The 23397-nt window shown below is 57.5% G+C and overlaps 1 protein-coding gene across 1 annotated transcript in view; it reads left to right on the top strand.

Annotated features, from left to right (window-relative positions):
• The window catches only part of PRKAG2 (protein kinase AMP-activated non-catalytic subunit gamma 2), a 262345-nt gene that overhangs the window by 58457 nt on the left and 180491 nt on the right, over positions 1 to 23397 (top strand). Inside the window, exons 2-3 of the mRNA XM_049642318.1 lie at positions 16353 to 16424; positions 22626 to 22905. Coding sequence (XP_049498275.1) covers positions 16353 to 16424; positions 22626 to 22905 — 352 coding nt within the window. The remainder of the gene's footprint in view (positions 1 to 16352; positions 16425 to 22625; positions 22906 to 23397) is intronic.

Raw genomic sequence — 23397 nt, 5'->3', positions numbered from 1 at the left:
ACCAGGGCGGACTACACCTTCTTGTTATCCTGTCTTTAAACCATGAAAACGGGGCAGTGGGCACCAACGATGACAGCAGAGAGCGGCCCTGGCAGCCCCGGTTTCCCCTCTGCTTGTGGGGGTCCCCTTTCTGCTCCCTGGACCTCCCCGAGGATGAGCTGCTCTCCCAGATCACCCCCACGGCGGTCCCGGAAGCTCAAAGTCCACCCACTCTGGGCACGGGGACCTGGGGCGTGAGGCCCTGTGCTTGGCGAGTGGAGGGAGGCGCCCCCAGGGCCTCATAGATACAAAGGGCAGAGAGATACGTGGTTCAGAGGCTTCTGGGGCACACTGGTCGTGACCCCCAGTGAAAACAAGGGTCTGGCCTGGCTAAGGGACAGGCAATCCCAGGGGGTCCCCTGGCCTTTGGAATATCCCTACACGACCCGGTCCAGAATCCCCTGTGCTTTTTCAGCGAGAAATACAAGTCCCAAAGCATTCTAGCAGGGACCAGATGAGAAATTCGGAGGACACGCTCAGGACATGCTTCTTCCGAGCCCCATGCCGGCCCACGGGGAGGCACGGGTGGCCTGGGGATGCATGCTGCACACGGGGACATCTCAGTGACCGGGTCCTCCGAGGAGATCATGGCTTTTAGCCCAATTCTTAGGATATGAAAAGCAGGCTTTTTTTTTTTTTTTTCTCCCTTCCTTGAAAAAGCAAAGCCACAAACAACCCCGGTGTTTACCTGACTCCCTGCCGTGGCAGCAGCTGATCTAAAAGTTTCTGCTGTTCTGGTGACTTTGGCCTCCCGTCCAGCATTTTTCTTCCCTCCCCTACTTACATAACAAGCCCCTCCAGAACAGAATGGGCTTGCTGGCAGCAAAAAACAAAAAAACAAAAAACCTAGCAAATTCCTTGTTTGGACTCGTTCGCGCTGTGGTCTGTGGCCTTGAGGCCCCGGCCAGGAACCATGAGTTTCTGGGTGCCCACTCGGTCTCCGGCCTGGCGCTGGGATTTGTCCATCCACTCCACACATTCTGAGGCTGCCTGGTGACTCGGGCTGGCACCGGCTTCCATCTGGAGCTAGAAGGCCCGAGACCTCACCCCTGGGTCCACACTGGCCGGCTCGGCCTAAGAGAGGGGACCTGGGCTCTCAGAACTTCCTGGCCCTCTTGCTGCCTAACCCCCTTATCTCCTCATTTATTTTCTCTGCCTGGAGGCCTTAGACAAGATCCGCTTGGCTTAGGACGCAGAGTCTGGGCATGTGCAGCGCACCTGCTCCCCTGCCTTCCGGAAGTCCTGAGAGCCGTGGACGTGGGGTGAGGTGACCGCGCTCCAGCCCCTGTCCGCTAGTGGAGTGATGCACGAGCCTCCCGGGGAGCTGCAGGCAGGCCCCTCAGCCAGATTGCAGGCTCCCTTCTGTCTCCCGTTACGGAGGGCAGAGGGCGGGTGGCCTGGCCCAGTGTGATGGGTGCTCGATTGGCCGTGGCGTTGAAGCCATCTCTAACCATTTCTCGCTCCTGCCTTTTTTCTTTTTTCGTTAATAGACCCATTTTGAGCAGTTCTAGATTTACAGAACTGTTGTCCAGAAAGTACAGAGAATTCTCACACACCACCTTCCTCTCCCCCCCGGCCGGTATCCCCCATGGTTAACAACTTGCATTAGAGGTACGTTTGTTACAATCGATGAGCCTTTATGAATAAACTATTGTTAACTGAAGCTTAGAGGTGACCTTGGGTTCACTCTTGGTGTGGTACGTTCTGTGGGTCTGGACAAATGTCAGGCTGACCATGACGGTGTCAGCCAGAGCCGGATGCCCTAAAAATGCCCGGGGCTCTGCCTCTTCTCCCTCCCCCAACCCCATGCTGGCTCTGACTTATTGGCGTTTGTCCTGATGCCTCTGGAGCCGGACCCCAGGCCGGGCGGGGGCAGCCCAACCCAGGTGTGTCGAAAGGATCCCTTTCGTCACAGGGCTGGGGAAGGGAATGGCCTAGAACGGAACTGGGGGTCTTGGAGGGCCCTTGGAGGATCTCTGGAGTTTGAGCCTGCACACCTCCTATCCCATGAGGAAACTGAGGGCCAGAGATGGGGTGTGGGTTTCCAGTTGACACAGTGGGTTGGGGGCCTGTCACAGAGGGGGCATAGGCCCAATCAGCGGCTTTTCTTCTTTTTTTTTTTTTTTCTGATTTTCTCATGTTGTTTTATTTTATTATTTTTTTTAATTTATTTTTTTATTTTGTTAAACGTATGTCCAAATTAGTTAGCATCTACTGCAACAATGATTTCAGGAGCGGCTTCCTTAGTGCCCCTTACCCATTTAGCCCATCCCCCCTCGCACAGCCCCTCCGGTAACCCTCAGTTTGTTCCGTATTTATAAGTCTCTTCTGTTTTGTCCCCCTCCATGGTTTTATATTATTTTTGTGTCCCTTCCCTTATGTTCATCTTCTGTTTTGTCTCTTAAGGTCCGCATATGAGTGAAGTCGTATGATTTTTGTCTTTCTCTGACTAATTTCACTTAGCATAATACCCTCTAGTTCCATCCATGTAGTTGCAAATGGCAAGATTTCGTTCTTTTTGATTGCCGAGTAATACTCCATTGTGTATATATACCACATCTTCTTTATCCATTCATCCATCGATGGACATTTGGGCTCTTTCCACACTTTGGCTATTGTCGATAGTGCTGCTATCGACATGGGGGTGTATGTGTCCCTTTGAAACATGAGGGTGCATGTGTCCCTTTGAAACCTGTATCCCTTGGATAAATGCCTAGTAGTGCAATTGCTGGGTCGTAGGGTCGTTCTATTTTTAGCTTTTTGAGGAACCTCCACACTGTTTTCCAGAGTGGCTGCACCAGCTTGCATTCCCACTGATCAGCGGCTTTTTTAAAACATATTTTTAATGTTCTTTTTTTTGAGGAGGGGGAGGAATAGTGAGAGGGAGAGAGAATCCCAAGCAGCCTCTGCATTGTCAGCACAAAGACCAACGTGGGGCTAGAACTCATGAACCTCATGATCATGACCTGAGCTGAATCAGCTGCTTAACTGACCGAGCCACTCAGGTGCCCCAGCTGCTTGCTTGCTTTTTCTTTCTTTCCTCCCTTCCTTCCTTCCTTCCTTCCTTCCTTCCTTCCTTCCTCCCTCCCTCCCTCCCTTCATTTCCTTCTTTCTTTCTTTCTTTCTTTTTTTTCTGACACCGAGAGCTAAATTAGTAAACAGGACCAAAAGCTTCACTTTAAAAAGAGCTAGTTACTTGGCCATTTTGAGTGTCATTAACTTGCCCGGTGGGCGCCTCTGGCCCAGATGGGGTCCCCGGCACCCTCCATGGTCATGAGCGGTGATGAGGGTGCGGCGTGCTCCCAATGCAGTCCTGTTCCACCTGAAAACTCTGATTTCCCGCGTGGAGCTGTGGGGCATGTGCCTGACGCGGCCCTCAGCAGGTGCGGCCCTGGGAGGAAGCAGAAGCGGGCAGATACCAGCTCCCTGCCCCGCTGGCCAAAGCAACTGGAGCCCCTCTGTGCGGAGCGCCCACCAGCCTTCAGTCAGCGGGACACCGAGGCTTCTGTGGCTCCGGAAGGTTCTTGGAGCGGCTGCTCACCCTGATGGCCGTGACACAGGTGTGGAGGGTTCCGGGAAGTAACAAATTCACACCATGCTGACGAACAACCAGGAAGCGCAGTTTGGAACAAGAGCTTTGGCGCCGGAGGAAAGATGCAGAAAGGCCAACACTGGAAAACGCCTCGTGCGTGGATCGGGACTGGCGTTCACCGCGGGCCCAGGACGGCCGGGCCCACGCCCCGGGCTTGCCTCGCAACGGGACTCCGTGAGATAGTTTTGTTGTCACCTTACGTAATAGAAACAGATGCTAGAAAGTCACCATCGGCTAAAAAGAGCGTAGTGTGACCGGAAGTTGCTAGAAGTTGCAATACCAGGATTTGGTTCGTGACTGTGCAAGGCGGCTTTGAGTCGCCTCTCTCTGGGCGTCCATTACTCCCCCGGGGGCAGGAGGGGATTGATTGTTTTGGGAGATTTCTGAGAACTTTTCCGGCTGTAACATGCTCTCACTGCATGATTTCCCTGGATTTAGGTGTCAGGAGACCAGGGGGGCGTGCGCAGGCCTGGCCCACCCAGGGGGTGGGTGTAGGTGCTGACAGAGACCACTCTGAGGGGGTCTCAGTGGGGGGGGGGGGGGGGGGGCCCGGTCGGGGGGGGGGGGGGGGGGGGGGGGGGTTGCTCCCGTTCTGGGTCTGGGGGTGACAGGAGCCAGGCTGCCCATGCTGGGTCACAACAGCAGTGCCCACGGCTCACAGGGCAGGGGAGGGACGCACGGGGTTGGATAAGAGGGGAGGAGGGAAGGAGTTGCCCACCTCCCACGACAGTAGAGAGACGTGGTTCTCTGTCTCTTTACTCCGTGCCTATTTCTGGGTGCAAAATACGAGGGGAGGTCCGAAGGCTCCGACCAGGACAGACGCGCGTTTTATTCTAGGTCTGTGTGTGCGTAATCAAAAAGTTTATGAAACAATGAAACGCACCCTTATTGTGTTCTAATTCACATTTTTGTGGTTGTGTAATCAACTAAGTCGATTTTATGATCCACTGATGGGTTTGGACTATTCGTTTGAAAACTAATCGTGGCCAGGGGGCGCCTGGGCGGCTTGGTTGGTTAGGCGTCCGACTTCGGCTCAGGTCATGATCTCACAGTTTGTGAGTTCGAGGCCCGCGTCGGGCTCTGTGCTGACCGCTCAGAGCCTGGAGCCTATTTCGGATTCTGTGTCTCCCTCTCTCTGACCCTCCCCCACTCATGCTCTGTCTCTCTCTGTCTCAAAAATAAACATTAAAAAAAGAAAAAACTAGCAGCCAGGTGCTCCTAGAGCAGCCAGGAGGAACAAACGAAAGCAGCTCCCTTCATTTTGCCTGGTGCAGGAAGCCCTTGAATTCTTTTTGCGTCCTTGGTGTTGGCTGCTTACTCTGAACTCCTCGTATTTTTCAGTCCGTAACCTGGTGGCCCGGAGCAGCGGGGGCGGCACAGCAAGCAGGATGGAGGGGAATCCTTGCGGGACCTGCAGAAAGGGGGAGGGCTCATTTGATACATAGTGTTATCGATATGGACATTTCATACTCTGAAAATTCTGAGCCCCAAGCCCTGCAGGTATCCGCTCAGCTCCTGGGCGGAGCCCCAGAGCCTCGCTGGGTAGGTGGTTGGGGGCAGAAATGAGGTCTCTCTGAGCCCTGATGCTTGTGCCAGATGCTCCTGCATAGGGCGTGTCTCAGAGCCAGCCAGCGGCACTGTGACCTTATAGAAATGTTCCCTGGGTGCCCAGTTCTACTCAGATTTATGATGCCCCTCTTGAAGTTTGGACCAAACCCGCCTGATTTCCCCCGCGGTGCCAAGCGCTGCTTGCGGGGGGCACCAGGCAGGGTGGGGTCTCAGGTGTGACGGAGGGCCATTTGGGTCTGTGGGATGCACCCAGAAGCACCTCCACTTTCCCTCGTGGTTGGTTTTTCTGCTCCAGGAAGGGGACGTTAGAGTGTGGGAGCCCCGTAATTATAGTTCCCTAGCTGGCCAGGCAGTGTGTGGCCCCCACGGAGGGTTCAATGCCAAGGATAGCACAGTCTCGGTTGGTGGCTTGGCATTTTGTTTGTGAGTCAATAAAGCCTCTCCAGAAACCCAGACTTGGTCTTTTCAAACCCTATCTTAAGAGTTGTCTCAGTAGAATAGTAAAATGTCAGGGCTGAAAACAGCGCTGGGATTAAGGGCTGTCCCTCCTGTCACAGATGGCTCCTGTGTTCAGTCTGCCCTTGCCTTCAGAAGGGCCCAGCGGTCCGAGGTAGCCCATTAAACATCACTTCCTTTTCATAAGATCTGGGTGTTTCCCGCACTCTGAGCTGTCATCAGTCATTTATACCTCAGTATGAATGAGCTTATGAGCGCCTTTTCCAGTATCAGTTTCATTTGGGGGAAAGACAGACTCCCATTTGAGTCTTGCTGCGTGCCTGGCACTGTGGAGGAATGAGTCACTCAGGTGAACGAGCCGAGGTCCTTGCTGTCGACCCGCTGCCGGTGTGGGAGGGAGCAGGGCAGCATGAGCAGGTGCCTGGGGGAAATTCGCACGACGCTCCCCCCCCCCCCCCCGCTAGTGACGCAAGAGTGACTGCTTTCATTTCGCAGGTGAGGCGTGAACAGATGAGGCTATGATGGGACAGCGGGGCTTTTCTGAGTCTGCTGCTCTCCTTCGAGTGTGGCACGTGTTCTCCAGGACAGTAAAAATAGGCCTGTTTGGGCTGTTTCCTGTTTTTCCACTCAACTCTGCTGGGATGGAAACCCTTTCCTATCCGTCTCTATCCCGCCTCCAGCTATTTTCTTTGGGGATTCCTTGTGGCGAAGTGAAGGCTCAGCTGTGTGTACAGAGCCCCCCTTCCCCCGAGTGGCCCCCCTCTCCTTCCCAGAGGCAGCCAAGATAATATGTATATTATAAGGGTATGTAATATACCCTTAATACACACATCTATGTTATATGCCCTTAATATAAATGATTACAAATTAATACATTAGGTGTACATAACACATAATGTAGATACGCACACACACACACACACACACACACACACACACACACACACAAAGGGTTTGTTTTAAGGACTTAGCTCATCTGTGAGGCTCTTGAGTCCTAAATCCACAGGGTGGGGTGACGGGTGGGAGTTCAGGCAGGAGCTGGTGCTGAGGTCTTGGGGCAGAATTCCTTCTAATTTTGAAAAGCTCAGCGTTTTTGGTTTTTTTGTTTGCTTTTTGAGAGAGTGAAAGAGAGAGAAGGTACATTAGTGCATGCAAGTAAGGGAGGGGCAGAGAGAGGGAGAGGGAGACTCCCAAAGCAGGCTCCGTGCTGTCGGCACAGAGCCTGATGCGGGGCTCGATCCCATGACCGTGAGATCGTGGCTTGAGCCGAAATCAAGAGTCGGACGCTTAGTCGACCGAGCCCCCCGGGCGCCCCTGGAAACCTCAGGTTTTGCTCTAAGGGCAAAACTGGGCGATTGGGTGAAACCCACCCACGTCAGGGAGGGTCATCTCAGACCGTAGATGCTCATCTACAAGGACCTTCACGACAACACCTCCACTGGTGGTCGATTGAGGCACTGGAGCCTCTGGCCCGGCCAAAGTGACAATCAAATTACGCATCGCAGATGCCGTGATGGCACTAGGTCGCAGAGCCCAGAGCTCCCCCTTCTGTGACATCTCCCACCTCCCATCGCCAGGCTTGGGCAGGAAATACCCCCCGTGGAGATATGGATTGTTCTGGATTGAGGCAGCAACCTGCCACCCAGGTGGTCCATGTGGGTAGCCCCCCCCCCCCCCCCCCCCAGGTAATGACCGAGCCTTCCTCCTGGCCGACCTGAGCCCACTCAGACCCCTGGAACCTCCTCCCCACCCGCCCTCCCTCTTCCCTTCTTCCGGGAGGAGCCAGGGGCTCGGAGACAACAAGAAACAGGGTTTATTCCAGTTCCTAATCCTCGGTGGTTAACAGAGAGAGAGGCTGGACTCAACCCGGCCCGGACATGTGCCTCTCAGGGGTCACTCTGGGGGCCCGAGTGAGGAGGGGCGGGGAGGGGACCCTGGGAATGTGGACCGGGGGCCCTCAGGCCTTCCAGAGCACCAGCCAGTTCCCTCTGCACGGCGTCCTCAGCCGTAAGGCCAGGCGCCCGTGGGGCCCTTCCGAGCTTCTGTGTAGCAATAGTCGAGCAAAGGCTGCTTACGAGGCAGGGCAAGGCCCAGCTGCCTCTTAAACAAGAGGAGACCAGGAGCAGCTGGCCCTTGGTAATCCCTCCCTCGAAGGGCGGCGCACGAGGTGTCTGTCACCCTGTCCTTCGTCGTGGGGAGGGGATCGGGCCTGCTCTCTCGTTACAAGGACGGACAGCCAACGTCTGCAGAACCTTTGCAGCTTTGTTTCAGGCTGTGGTCGAGTGGAACGTGACAGGCCACCTGGGCTTTCCGGGTTGACAGTTGACCCGGGACGCGGCGGGGGGTGGGTGGGGGGGGGTGTCCCGGTGATACACCTGTGCCGTCCCCAGTCCCGAGGACAGGTGTGGCCCCCCGGCCAGTGGCCTCACCTGACAGAGTGAAGAACCGAGGCTCCCGGAGGCTAAGACGAGGGGGAGTTCTGGAGAGAAAACGGCTTCCCGGCTGGTGCTTCTGTCGTGCCAAAGAAGCTGCCAGGCGAGGAACCGGGGACGGCCGCAGGACAGGGTAGTTCCTCAGCACTGGGCAGGGTCAGGCCGCCATACTCCCGCCCCTCCTGGGGCCCAGAGCTCCTTTCTTTGGAGAAAGGCCAGCTCAGCGCAGGGGCCCAAGTACTTTCCTTGGCACCGAGGCCCCGGGGCAGCGGGTGGGGGAGCCCAAGCCAGCTGTCGAATCAGTCGGGACCCCCAGGTGGGGGGCCTGGGGCAGGCAGGGTGGCTGCAGGCGGGAAAAGGAGCGGTTTTCTTGTCTTTTTTACATCAGGAAGCCTCTCCAACTGCAGTCAGAAACCACGATGTCCTCTGTGGAAAATCAAGAATTCTGGAACTTCTCCGAGAGTTAAGTTTAGGCTTTGCCGAATTTGGCCCCTGGCCCTCCCCTGTTGCCGAGTTCCAGCGATTCAGGGTTTGTTCCTTATTTTTCGGAGAGTGGTTATATAACGTGAATGTTTTCCAAAGGCCCCAACTGACCATGGCTCTGGTCGCCACCCCCCACATTGGTACCAAGAACTGCCCGTTGGGCGGCTTTGAGGGATGGCGCTAACCCAGGCCATCTGGAGACACCTCACTCGGGCCTCCCACCTGAGGTGCTTGCCAAGGCCCTCACCGCAAGGGGTGAACTTCAAGCCACAGCAGATGAGACACAGACGAGGCTAAATCACGTGAGCAGCAGCCCTTGGCGTGACGGGGATGAGGAGAGTCAGGGACATGGGCAGGGCAGGCGCGTTCCGTGTGGAACCTGAGTGACCGAGTACTGGTGATTCTGAGGGTGCCGCTCACAGCTTTCCTGGAATCGTGCCAAGCATCCATGAGGACGCGCCTGGCATTTGTGTCGATGACCCGGGTGCTTAAGATAGAGGGGCCTCAGAAACCAATGGAATAGGCAGAAGGTTAACACTTAGGAGGCAGAGGAAAGTCACGTCAAGATAGAAAGAAGTGCGGCTGGCTCATCGCCACCTCCTCTCTGAGGCATCAACGGGGAGCATGGCTGTGCACTCGCCCCTCCGCAGGTGCAGCCCATGTTCATGGACACCCTGCCCCCAAACCCGGAGTTTCTAAGGCGGGGGAGATGACTTAGAAGCCTGAGAATAGAAGAAAATTATTTTCGTGACGAACAGAAGGTGAGAGGGTACATTTTACTTCTTTACGGGGTTCCTGATCCCAGGATGACATTTAGTTCAGCGATAAAAACCCAGACCGTGGGAGCTGAAAGGCATCTTCTGGAATTATCCGGTTAATCCCCTCGTACTTGACAGATGAGAAGCTGAATGCAGACGTGTCTGAGACCCCCTCCCTCCCCCCCCCCCCCAGTCCAGAGCTGGGGCTGGAACTCAGCCTTCTGGCCCCTTCCTTGCACACGGGTCGTGTTCTTGCGTGCGGAGGGATGTGGGACCCGGCTGTGCCCATCACCAGCCCTTCCCAAGCCTGGGGTGGCTCCAGATGTCTCTGGTGCCTCGGGTCTGCTCAGTGGGAGCGGAGAATGAAAACCATTCTAGATGTGTTCCTTCCTCAGTAGGAATCAGCCTGCTGCTAATTGCACAGGAATGTCCTATTGTGACCCTGATATTTAAAACCCCTGGCCGGCCCTCAGGTGCAGGCCACGGGCCCCTGACATTGGCAGCCTTTCTGTTTGTCCTGTCTTTGTGCCTTCGTCAGGACTGTTCCTGGGGTATCCCAGCTGCATCAACAAAGGAGTTTTGTAAGACCAAAAGGTCAGAACCGCACCCGATCGATACGTACTTACCCCGCACCTACGCTCGAGGCTAAAATATGAGTAAGACAGCCCCTGTCCTTCCGGGATTCGTAAGTCAGTTGGGCACGGTATAAAATCCATTATCTTCTGGGGTTCGGGACGCGTGGCAGGGGACTGGCCCCCAAACTATGCGAAGCGTAGGCATGCCGGCGTGTGGAGCGATGGCACTGGGTGATGGGACGCCGGTCTTTGCGACATCAGCGTGAATTGCGTTTGATGAAGAGTAGGCCTTCAAGAGAAAGCATCATAAGCTGCCTTGGGGCTGAAGCGCTGAACCGCACAAACCCCCACTCCTCTTTCTTGTCCCCCGAGGTTCCGCTGTGCCAAGGATACTCAGTTTGCGTCTTCCCAGCCTCTGATACTGAGTTGGGTTTTGTTCGCGGAGCTGAGCCATCGCAAGGAGGTGCTGGGATTGAGCGGAAAGAGCTCTGAGCGGGAGTGCGTGGCCCTGGGGCTGCAGGGCCTGATTGCTACTGTCCGCCTGTCTGGCTCGGGCAAGTGGCTTAACCTCTCTGACCCTCAGTATCGTCATCTGTGGACTGGGATGGTACCGCTTGCCTTCCCTACTTGTATGGGCTGCCCTAAGGACCAGAGAAAGGTTTAACAAGGACACACTAAGGGCAGATTAATAACAGCTCTGTTGCCGATACCTCTTTTGCGGTAGAATGTTGGCTTTTGCCTGAATTTCTGAAGAGGGTAAGGATGGGGCTGTGGGGGTTAAGTGAGCTATTTTGTTTTTAATGGTTATATATTTTTGAGAGAGAGAGAGAGAGTATGAGCAGGGGAGGGGCAGAGAGGGGCGGTGGGGGCGGGGGGGACAGAGGAACTATCAGCACAGAACCTGAGGCAGGGCTCAAATCCACGAACTGTGAGATCATGACCTGAGCTGAAGTTGGACACTTAACTGACTGAGCCACCCACGCACCCCTAAATGAGCTACTTTAAAAAAAAAAATTTTTTTTAACGTTTATTTATTTTTGAGACAGGGAGAGACAGAGCATGAATGGGGGGAGGGTCAGAGAGAGAGGGAGACACAGAATCCAAAGCAGGCTCCAGGGTCCGAGCTGTCGGCACAGAGCCCGACGCGGGGTTCGAACTCACGAACTGCGAGATGATGACCTGAGCCGAAGCCGGACGCTCAACCGACTGAGCCCCCCAGGCGCACCTCCTAAATGAGCTACTTTTAAGGTCAGCTCACATCTCAGCGATTTTTCCAAACTTAGGTCTTTTCTCTTTTATCCTTATGCTTTCCTGACAGGCGACTTTATCAGCCCAAATCCTGAAAATTCACTTTCCCCAGAGACCCTGACAGTGGTCTCCAGAGCCTGCGGTCAAGGTCTAGGCTATAGCGTGTGCGGCTGATGACGATCCCAGAGTCTCTTGGCCGCAACCAGGTCTTAAACGTCTCCTAGCGCCTCGACATGGCCCAGCAAGGTGCCCACCTGGCACCGTGGGCGGCCTGACCGGCTGGCAGACCAGAAAAGGAGGTTCAGGGATGGCAAGGAGAAGAGAAATCGGTGAGGAAAGGGTGAGGCTCTGGTGGGAATTTAAAATTTCGAAAGCCCGTAAACGGGAAGTTCCAAGAGCCTGAACCTTCTGGAATGTCAGCTGAGCTCGGAGGCCAGGCCTCCCGTTATTCCACCAGCTGATAGCCTTGTGGCCGCAGTTGCAGTTCGAGATTTTCCCATGCCTGGTCTCCCAGGTGTGTGCTGTTTCTTGGGGAGCTCTGAGAGATGAGAGCCAAGATTAGCGTCATGGAATGTGGGGCGGAGGAACCTTCCAGCAAAGCCCGCCACTCATGCCAAGGGACTTCCCTGTAGGGATGCTTGACTGAGCAGACACACCACAGCGGTCGGATGGCTTGGGACTTCCGTGAGCTCCCCCTGGTCAGAAATCGGGGCGGGGGACCTGCCGCGGCCGCTCCTGGCGGCCCCCCCGTGGCCACGGGCCACCTGCAGCAGGAGCCTGCCCAGCATTCTGGTCTCTCCCCTTCCCAGACCGTCTTAAAGTGAGTCATTTAGCCACTGGGGCCTCAGTCGCTAGAGCGTGATGGTTCCACAAGGAACAAATGAGTGTTTGTGCGAAGGCTTCCGCACGTGGAGACCGCCGTACTGCACAAATGTTGGAGGGTAATGATTATTTGAAACCGGAGAGGAATGTACTCATTAAAACAGGAGATAAGCATCCCACACCGTGTTCCTGCTCACTTCCCAGGGAATTGCAGCCGCGTGGGGCCTGCTCGTGGGCACAGACCGCGTGGCCCCCCCCGCCCCCCGCTGGCTGCCCAGGGGAGGGGGTGCTGATCCGAACGGTGCCGTGTGCCCGCTGTGCGCCCGGCAAATGCAGGGCGGAGAGTGGGACTAGCTTTCCCCTTGCCCCTGATGAACGCAAAGCCTAGTTAGAGAAACAGACTTGTAAACGATCCTAATACGGCACCCCAAGTCCCGTCATATAGGTTAGGAGTTCACCGTGTGAACCAGGATTGGGGGTGGCAGGGGGCGGGAAGACCAGTAAAGCCCAGAGCGGGTGAGGAGCTGGGGACAGTGCTGGCTAGCACTGGCCATTCGCGCACGGCCCTGGGCCAGGCTCTGTGCTAGAGGCCAGCGCTGTCCTGGAGGGACTAAAGTGAAGCAGGGTCTGTTCTCCTGGGAGGGGGTGGACAGCGGCCAAAGAGCAGCCTCGAAGTGAGGTGTGTGAGGAGTTGAGACGGCGTTCCAGACCGCGTCCACAGACACGCGGCCGCGATTGGAAAAACCAGCCTGCCTGAGAACTTGCTGAAGGGAGACGGGGTTTTAAAAGCACATCAGAAACAAGGCTGCAGAGAAGCACATCAGAAACAAGGCTGCGGAAGTCCGCGGATCCACGGGGCCCGGTCTGGAGACCGCAGGGCCCGGACGAGGGCTCCTGACCGTGGCTCCTCCCGGCAGTCACCTGTGGCCCTCCACCCGGGCTGCCGGCCCAATCACCGAGATGCCTGGACTGCACCGTCGATGGATCAACTCCCTTCCACGGCGGGACCCAAGCTCCCCAAGTGCAACCAGGCCCGAGACCACAGACCTCAACACCAGGGAGTCTGAGTCTGGAATCTGCACGCATAAGAGCTCATCAGCACGCACTGGTCAACCAGGGGTGGGAGCCATTGCCGAGTCCCTGGGGTGCCAGGGGAGAGGCCGGCATAATGAGACCCACGTTTTCAGGGATCACTCTTCAAGCAGAGGTTTGGAGATGGCCTGAAGGGGGTGGGGCTGAAGGTCTCAGAGAACAATTAGGCAGCCCCAGAGAGGGCTGGGGGAGGAGGGTACAGACCTGGACCCCAGCAGCAAGAAGGGTGGCGGGGACAGAATGGGTTACGAGAAAGCCTGGGTACACAGGGGCGCCTGGGGTGGCTCAGTTGGTTCGGCGTCCGACTTCGGCTCAGGTCACGACCTCACTGTTCACGGGTTCGAGCCCCGCGTCGGGCTCTGTGCTGACAGCTCGGAGCCTGGAGCCCGTTTCGGAGTCTGCGTCTCCCTCCCTCTCTGCCCCTCCCCTGCTTGCGCTCTGTTTCTGTCTCAAAAATAAATGGATGTTAGAAAAAAAAGAAGAACAACAGTGTGAGATGTTTCACAGTTCCTGATCTCAAAACTTACTACAGAGTCGTAGTCATTGAATCAACATGGTACCAGCATGAAGACAGACATGCGGCCCCCGAGATAGAATACAAAGCCCAGGGGCGCCTGGGTGGCGCAGTCGGTTAAGCGTCCGACTTCAGCCAGGTCACGATCTCGCGGTCCGTGAGTTCGAGCCCCGCGTCAGGCTCTGGGCTGATGGCTCGGAGCCTGGAGCCTGTTTCCGATTCTGTGTCTCCCTCTCTCTCTGCCCCTCCCCCGTTCATGCTCTGTCTCTCTCTGTCCCAAAAATAAATAAAAACGTTGAAAAAAAAATTTAAAAAAAAAAAAAAAAAAAAAAAACAAAGCCCAAAAGAAACCCTCACATGTGTGGCCAAGCTGAGATGTGTAGCAAAAGTGCCAACGCCATTCAGTGGGAAAAGACCGTCTTTCCTTTCATTTTTTAAATGTTTACTTATTTTTGAGTGAGGGAAAGAGCGCACGCAGGGCAGGGGCGGAGAGAGCGGGGGACAGAGGATCCGAAGCGGGCTCTGGGCTGACAGCAGCGAGCCCGACGCAGGGCCCGGACTCACGAACCAGGAGATCATGACGTGAGCCGATGTCAGACCCTCAACTGACTGAGCCACCCGGATGCCCCTCTTTCTTTCTTTCTTTTTTTTTTTTTTTTGTTTATGTATTAATTTTTGGAGAAACAGAGAGAAACCATGAGAGGGGGAGGGGTAGCGAGAGAGGGAGAGGGAGAATCCCAAGCAGGCTCTGTGCTGTCGCTGCAGAGCCCGACTCAGGGCTCGATCCCACAAACGGTGAGACCAGGACCTGAGCTGAAATCAACCGGCTGAGCCACCCAGGGGCCCCAAAGGCAGTCTTTTGGATGCATGGTGCTGGGAACATGAATATACCCCTGGAAAACAAGGAAGGTGGGCCCTCACCTTAGACCATAGAGAAAATCTGACTCAGAACAGACCTCAGACCTCAGTGTAACAGCTACACCTAGAAAAGGCTTAGGAGACAACACAGGGGAAGAGACGCTTGACATTGGATTTGGCAGCAAAGTCTTCATCATGTCACCAAAGGCACATGCAACAAAGTAAAAACAGATAGATCGGACGACCTCAAAGTTACGAGCTTCTGGGCATCAAAGGACCCGATCGCCAGAGTGCAAAGGCAACCTACAGGATGGGAGAAAATATGCACAAAGCATCCATCCGACAGAAGGCTAGCGTCCAGAATGCATAAAGAACTCCCACCAATTCACCAGCAAACAACCTGGTTAATAAATGGCCAAAGGACTTCCTGAGCAGACATCTTTCCAAAGAAGAGAGAACACCCGTCTCCAAATACAGTCACGTTCTGAGGTTCTGGGAGTTAGAACTCCAACCCGCGGGTTTGGGGGAGGGGGACGTGATTCAACACCTATGTTCACGGCAGCGTTTCTCCATAGCTACAAGGTACAAGCAACCCAAGGGTCCCCTGACGGTTGAACGGATAAGCAAAATGTGGCCCGTCCATACAATGGAGCGTTATTCACTTTTTAAATCTGTATTTATTTATTTTGAGAGCGAGAGGGAGTGTGCGTGCATGCGAGCAGGGGGAGGGGCGGAGAGAGAGGAGAGAGAGTACCCCACCGTCAGTGCAGACCCCGATGCGGGGATCGATCCCACGACCTCGAGATCACGATCTGAGCTGAAATCAGGAGTCGGACGCTCGATGGCCCGAGCCACCCAGGCGCGCCTGTTATTCACCTTTAAAAGGAAAGAAACTCTGACACCGGCTACAACATCTGAAATAATCTAGTCACAGAAGCAGGGCAAATACTGCATGATTCCACCTACGCGAGGTACTGGGGTAGTCAGATTTATAGAGACACGGTGTAGGATGCTGGGTGCCAGCCGCTGGGGGAAGGGATGGGGAGTTGTCTCACGAGGACAGAGTTTCCCTTTTGCAAGATGAGAAGGGTCGGGGGGACGGATGGTGGTGATGACTGCGCGGTGTGAATGCACCTAACGCTCCCAAGCTGTACACGCAAAGTGGTTAAGATCGTAAGTCCTGTGGTATGTGTATGTTGCCACAACGAAAAAGGGAAAACAGAAAGGTTAAGGACGCAGGCAAGTTCTCCTGCTGGACTTCCCACGTGGGGCTTCTTCCCGGGGTGTGAGGGCATCCGTCAGGTGAGACCAGGGGAAGGAGGAGCAGAGCTGAGAGTGGAGTGATGCCGCGTGTGGGTCCCCGCCGCCCCTCTGTGCCACCGTGCCACCCAGCTTCACTGAGCACTGAGCCCCAGCCGCCAGCCCGGCTCTCCCCGCCACCAGCCCCCATCATCTCTCCAGGAAGGCGCGCGTCCTGGACCCCTTCCGCGAGCCCACATTCTGTGTCCTGACACGAGGTCCTGTCCCATCAGCCTTTCCCCAGGGCGCCGAGAGTCCTGCCCTCCACGGCCGTTTTCATCCTGGGGCACTTTCCCTCCTGCCTCTAGTCCCAGCCTCTTCTCCTCACCCCTTCCCCGGGGCGGTGGGGGGCAGTGGCCTGTTCTGGAAGGGAATGTGAGCGTGTTCTCCTGCTGGACGTGCTGCTGGATCTCCCTCCCGATCTTAGAGGGAGCTGGCATGCGGTGCCCCGTCCTCTGTCTCCGCTTACATCCACACCCCTCCCTCGTGGTCCGTGTTTACGGAGGACTTAGGAGGGGGTGGCGATGCACACACAGAGTCAGTGAGGCCCCTGGATGAGGCCGGGTGGGCACCCGAGGGCCACTCCGCTGACCACATGCTCTCTTTCCATCCTAGGACCTGAGTTCCTTTGCCATGCCTCTCCTGGACGGAGACCTGGAGAGCTCAGAAAAGCATGCTTCTCGTAAGGTAAGCCACCTTTCTCACAACATCTCGCGGCTCACCTGGGGTGCCACTGAGGCGGGACTCCCTTGGTGAGAGCCCAAGACAAACGTCCGCCTGCTCATCCATCGGTGCTCCCACCTGCACATCCACCCGTGCTCCCACCTGCACATCCACCCGTGCTCCCACCTGCACATCCACTGTGCTCCCACCCGTTCATCCGCTTGTATTCCCACCTGCTCATCCATCGGTGCTCCCACCTGCACATCTACCCGTGCTCCCACCTGCACATCCACTGTGCTCCCACCTGTTCATCCGCTTATATTCCCACCTGCTCATCCATCGGTGCTCCCACCTGCACATCCATCCGTGCTCCCACCTGCACATCCACTGTGCTCCCACCCGTTCATCCGCTTATATTCCCACCTGCTCATCCATCGGTGCTCCCACCTGCACATCCACCCGTGCTCCCACCTGCACATCCACTGTGCTCCCACCCGTTCATCCGCTTGTATTCCCACCTGCTCATCCATCGGTGCTCCCTCTTGCACATCCACCTGTGCTCCCACCTGCACATCCATCTGTGCTCCTACCTGCACATCCATCCGTGCTCCCACCTGCACATCTGCTGTGCTCCCACCTGCTCATCCATTTGTATTCCCACCTGTTCATCCATCGGTGCTCCCACCTGCACATCCACCTGTGCTCCCACATGCCCATCCACCTGTGCTCCTACATGCAGTCCCCGCTGCTTACCTGTTGGTGCACCTGGCCGCTGCTGGGATGACCCACCTCACCTGGCCATGCCCCTCACACTTGCGGCTCTCTAATTTGAGAGCCTCCTGGGCTTTTTTCCCTTCTCTCCTCCCTCTGGGTTCAGCCATGCCCTCCCCCTTGTCTCCCCAAAGGAGTCCGAGATAATGTGGAAGATCAACAATAAGCAAAGAGAAGAGGCTCAGAGTATCAGTAAATGGGAGATTCGGAGACCATCCGTGGCTTTCAGCTCGTCCCGTCACGGACAGACCCCCCCCCCCCCCCCCCCGCCCTCCGCTCTGGGTGTCCGTCCTTCCCTTTGGTCTCCTGGCCACTTCTCCTTGCCTCTGTCTAGCTCACTGCCAACCCTGCCCCGCTGGTCAGCCAGTGTCTCGGCAAGGCTGACGGCCGTGTGGGGTCAGGCCGCCGACAAGAAGTGTGTATCCCGTGAGCGTCAGTGGGCGTGCAGCACGAAAGGGGAGGTCGAGGCGGCCGGCCGTTGGGAGCGAGGGTGGGGCAGAGAGCTGGGCAGCAAGTTCTTTCCGGGCCCTGTTACCCACGGCCCCGGGGGCGGGGAAGGGACCTCAGGAGGGGCCCAGCCACACGGGTGCCGTGGGCAGTGTCTTGGCACAGACGTACCGGGCCGCATGACTCCGGCTCTGGGTACAGCCCGGGGTTGGGGCCGGAGCTCCAGGGCGGAGGGCTAGCCTGTTCTCTAAGCATTTTGAATTGCACACAGTTAAGGCAGCATAGCCTGGTTTAGGCCTGCGGGGTTCCCCTGGCCTCAGCTCCCTGTCCCGACCGAACCAACGACCTGATTAGCGGTCACCGTGGCCCAGCCCGCAGAACCCCTCAGAGGATGCCCTCAGGAAGGAGCCACGGAGTTCCTAGCCCGGAAGGGCACGGTCTGCGGCTGCAGGGCGGGTCTTCCTCCTCGCGGGGGTTGGACGCCAGGAAGCCCGTCCTCGAGGTGAAAAACCTGAGGCGGAACCTTGCATGCGGTGAAGATACACGGCGAGGACTGAGGCCTCACCCAGCCCGGCCGGCCCCCACTTTGGTGGCTCCCAGAGGGTTCCAGAGCAAAGTCATTGTCACAAATGCACAACTTGGGAGCGGAAAGGGACCATGAGGGTTTATTGCACCCCCAGCGTGTCCTTGGAATGCTGGGGGACATTGGCAATGGTGACGTCTGGGACATGGGCCTCAACAGCCCATGGTCTGGCTGGGAGAGGAGGCCCGGACTCCCGAGAAGGTAGTGAATTGTTCCAGATGGTCTGACAAGGGCACGGGACACGGAGGGACCGGAGTGCTGGTCAGCTGGGAAGGCGCTTCTCCCCTACATCTGTGGCCCGATGTAGCCTGGAGACGGGCCTCGGATAGAAGGTGCGGCAGAAGAACGTGGACAGGGCGGGGCGCTTGGGATTCCCGCTGATCCTGATTCCCGAAGGCCATCCCTCGGTCTCCCCCCTGCCACCCTCACCCCGTCCCCGGAGGGCAGGCGTTCCCTCCCCCTGGCCTTGAACCCTGGCAGTCCTCCTTTCAATTAGACTCCAGTAGCCTCGAATTATTTGGACATAAGGTCGGCCTTTCTGAGAAGCAGAGTTAGGCCACTGCTGAGAAGAGTTTCCAAACTGCCTTGGGAGGGCTGCCCTCCTCCCCTGCCTGATTCTGCCCCTTCGTGTTAGCAATCCAGTTCCAAGCGTAGACACCCCTGTGAAGGGGAACGTGGCTTCGATTCTGCTGACATCTAGCCCTTTCCGTGGACGTGAGGGTGGCCACAGAGGGCCACCGAGGGGCCGCCAGGCTCCTCGGGCGGAGAAGTGTGGACACAGTCGGACACCCACAGCCTCCCCTGCGTCCCAGGAGCCCTTGTGCAGCTGGATGGATGGGCTACACTTGAGCTCCCCTTGACAGGTGTTCCTGAATATTCCAGCGGCCAACCTGGCAATCTGTCACATCAGTCATCCAGGATCTCCGGGCCTCCTCACTGGACCCCTGTCCACGGTGCCCCCGCCCCCAGAGATGGCAGCGCTTTGTCACATACCGTGTCTCTGTGGGAAGCTTCTGGTCACCTTGACTCTGCACGGCTCTGGCGTGCAGTTCCCAGGCCAGCATCTGGGGCCAGGCCAGTGCCGGGATCTCGGGGATCGTTCAGCACCGTTGCAGCCGCTCTGGGTCAGCCGGCATGGCGCCGGGGGTGGGACGGGGCGTCTGCGGAAGGCCTGCAGCAAAGATCTGAGCACCAGGTGGCCTGGCCTTTGCCCCAGTGCCCTCCTGGCCGACGGCTGGAGAGTCCGCTCCCCGTTAGCTCCTGAATCGCCGGCACACATCTTGGGAGTCTCCGGGCCCTTTTGTTCGTCCAGAGGAGGCGCGTCGTCCGATTACATTTATCGAAGTATTGCTTCATCGCAGCCTTGCCAGCAGGCATGAGCCACAGCCCCGTCCCCGGCAGCTTCCATTGGCCCCCGAATCAGCATCACCCCCGCCCAGCCTGCAGGGAACAGACGGCTGGCATGCCCGGCCATCTCATCTCCCCTCTGCCAGGCAGCGTGGGCCCCCGCGGAAGAAGGGGGAGCCGGGCTGTGTCCACCATTGTTTGGCCTTTTTGGGGAGAGGTCTACTTCCCGTGGGTTCCCTCCTCCGTGTCTGACTCCGTCGGCCTGGAATTCTCAGTGCAGAATGGCATTCCAGGCAGGAGAACCCTAGGGTGCCCCTTGTTTACCAAATAAGGGCCAAGCCAGCGCTCAAGGCCCTCTGCTCCGGGCTCGTGGCGGCCACGTCTTGCCCGCCATTCTCCCTTCCCCCACAGAGCCCAACACGGGCATGTGCCCAGCAGCTCTGCCTTCTCCCTGCAGAGCCCCCCGGGGCCTTGCGGAGCACGGCAAACTCGGGGGTCGCCTGTGGGGTCAGCCTCGCAGCTGGTTCCTAAATGCGACCGACTCTGCCTCCGCCCCTCAGACCTGACCTTGACTCCGTTTCGTGTCTTCCGGGCTGCTCCCACTCCCTCCAGCAGCTATTTCTGCCCCTCTCGGGAGGGAGAGGGTGGAAGCTTTGCGACCTTCACCGTGCCTCCTGCTGGCCCCTTCCCCTGGCTTCGGGCTCAGGGGTGCTCAGTGAGCGAAGGTGGAGGCCACCAAATGGTCTGCCCTGAGCAAATCTGTGCCATCCCCTTGCCGGAAAGCCTCGGGGAAGAGTCAGGTTCTTACTCCGCAGGTGGTGTCGCGCCATAAGTCAGCCCTGCCCCCCTGACGCCCCACAAACATCAGGCAACTGTTAGTTACAAATTCATGACCAGGAGCACGGATCAAATATGCATGGCATGCTCACTGTGTGCCAGGTGCTTCCCCGCCGTCGATCCAGTCAACTTCGCACCCCGTGGGTCGGCCTAGTGTCCCCCCTTGGATGGATGAGGGCCCTGGACCTTAGGTCGCTTGTCCACACCGCTGGAAAACGGAGCCGTGATTCAGACTCCAGTCTCCGTGTCCAGACTCCTTGCCTGCATCGCCCCGCTGTTGGGTCACCTTCCACTCCTTGTGTGACGTTCCCCACCCCCCCCCCCCCCCCCCCACCCCCACCCCCGGCCATAGGCGCGTCTGGTCTACTGCGTGGAGAACGTCTCCTTCTTAGTCATTCTTAGGGTTCAGAACAACGTGAGGAAGCCTGAGTCCCATAGGTGGGGGGGATAGTGGCAAAATCGAGAACTCCGAGCACAGGGAGCGGAGGTCTAAAGGCTTTCAATATCAAGGGCTAAAGAGAGAAAAAAATTCACCTCTCTATAAGGAGACGCGCTTGTCTGTGACTGTTGTAGTCCCGGCCTCTGGCCCAGAAGCTCACTCACTGAAGGGACGGACGTGGAGCCCACCTGGGCACCCCCATATGGCCCCACGGGCCCTCTAGTATAAAGTGGGGAGTTGTAGGGAGAAGTGACTTGTGGTTGAGGGTCACTGAGGCCCCCCTCAGCCCCACCCCCACTCCCCGGAGGGCATAACCTCCAGCGAGGAGTCGTAAGCCCAGTTCGGGGCGCCCTCTGGTGGGGGAAGAGCTCACAGGGGCCCTGGGTCGCTCAGCCACCCCCGGGGTCAGAGGCGAGAGCCCCACAGATGCTACCTCTGGTCGTGTGCGTGCCCTCGTGCCCTCACCTATCTTTGCGAGCCTGTGGCCACCAGCTGGGTGGCATCGCGGGGTCTCAGCACGCTGGGCGGTTCCCTGCCCGGCCTCCTCCTCCCCTCGTGAGCCCCGTGGACCCCTCACTGTTCTTTACTACCGTGGGACCCGGTAGGCCCTGAGGTCCTTCTGGCCCCCGTGTTGCAAGTTTGCCAAACCAACAGGAGCAAACGAACGCGCAGAGGGTAGCTCCTGCGACTCGGGGGCGGGCGGGCGTGACGCCTCGGCTTACAGATGAGGAAACTGAGGCACGACGAGACTAAGTTGTGCACAGGGAGGCCCAGTGAGGGGTGAGTCGGGGTCAGACCCTCGCGCTCAGGCTGCAGGTGTAGCTCCGGCTTCCGATGTCCGTCCAAGTGCGTGAGTCACGTGCCCCGGCTTGACGCCGTGGACGGAGTCGTCGTATCTCAGACCGTAACTACAAGGTCTAGTCACCAGCGAACTGGGCCTTGTTAACTTCATTCCTGAGCCCTGTCACCAGCCCCAGTCATCCTAATGCCACAGCAGCTTGGGGGGGGGGGGGGGGGGGAATTCATGCTCCGCAGCGCTGGGGCTGCCTCTCGGTGGAGCCCCAGGCCGGCCGTGGTTCAGGCCTTAGAGGTATACGTTTCCTCCTCTGAATTTTTAAAAATTCTATAAATTAAGTTACTTCTTTATTAAATTATTTATTAACTTATTTATTTTAGGGAGGGCGAGAGCAGGGAAGGGGCAGAGGGAGAGGGAGAGAGAATCTTAAGCAGCCTTTCTGCTGCCAGCACCGAGCCTGACGCGGGGCTCGATCCCGTGACCCTGGGATCGCGACCTGAGCTGGAATCAGGTCGACCGACCGAGCCACCCAGGCGCCCCTGTGTTTCCTCCTTCGAAGAGGGCCAAGAGACCATCGTGCCAGGGTAGTCAGACCTCGAGAAGGACAGACGTGAGGCGTGAAGAAGTAGACGCCAGGAGACAGACCCACAAATAGGATAAAGGGGAAGATGCGTCGTCTCGAACCATCTCGCTGCCTCTTCCGTGCTCGTCCGCTCCAGGAAGCCCCTTCTAGAGGGCTGGGTGGAGGTCACCGGAGCCCTGGGTGGTGCTGACGGGCCTGCGGACGGGCCACCCTGGGTCAGGTCCTTTCCTCCGGCCCGTGGGGTCGCTCCCGGTGTGTGTAGAAGAGCTCGGGGCCGTCTCTGGGGCGGGGTGCCACGAAGGTGCAGCCCGGTGGCGGTGAATATGGGGAGGGACCAGTCCAGCCGCGACGGGTCCGGCGCGGGGCTGAGGTCTGAGTGCCCGTGCTCGGAGTGACCGCTCTGTTTGTCTGTCTCTCCCCAGGTGGACAGCCCCTGCAGCTCGGGCAGCCCCTCCAAAGGGTTCTTCTCTCGAGGCCCCCAGCACCGGCCCTCCAGCCCCGTGTCTGCTCCCGTGAGGCCCAAGGCCAGCCCCGGCTCTCCCAAAACCGTGTTCCCATTTTCCTACCAGGAGTCCCCTCCGCGCTCCCCACGCCGCATGAGCTTCAGTGGGATCTTTCGCTCCTCCTCCAAAGAATCTTCCCCCAACTCCAACCCGTCTACCTCGCCCGGGGGCATCAGGTTCTTCTCCCGCTCCAGAAAAAGTAAGACATTGATGCTATTGTTTCAGGTGGGTGCCGGGCCGCTGGGGACCTTCCTACGGCCCGCGGGGCCACGGTGCCATTTGCGGGGCGCCCAGGCTGGCTGGGTGGCTGTCGGTGACTTGGTGCTGAGTACCTATGTCTGTGGCCGTCCCCCAAGAACAGCCGTCGCCCCGGAACACTGCCGCTTTCCACCTGTCACTCTCTCCCTGTACTAAGGCGTCGGTTCGAGGCTAACCAGAAACATCCCGGTACTCACAGTGTGACTTCTAAGGACAGCCGCAGACACTCCGGCTGGCAGCCTTCCCTGAAATCAGCAGTGCTGTGGTCTGCCAGAGGTGGCCCTCGCGGCCCGTGGCTGGTTTCGTGGGGTTTGAGTGTCCCTGTTTCTGACAGATCCTCACTTTCTGTTCTGGGCTCTGGGCAGCTGGGGTTGATCTAGAGAAACAAGGGAAGGAAACATATGCTTAAGAGAGAGTTGAGGCTCTTGAGTGT

The sequence above is a fragment of the Panthera uncia genome, chromosome A2, assembly GCF_023721935.1.
Source record: "Panthera uncia isolate 11264 chromosome A2, Puncia_PCG_1.0, whole genome shotgun sequence".
Classification (NCBI taxonomy): Eukaryota; Metazoa; Chordata; class Mammalia; order Carnivora; family Felidae; genus Panthera; species Panthera uncia.
Note: the sequence above shows the minus strand (reverse complement) of the source record. Positions and strands in the feature narration are given on the sequence as shown.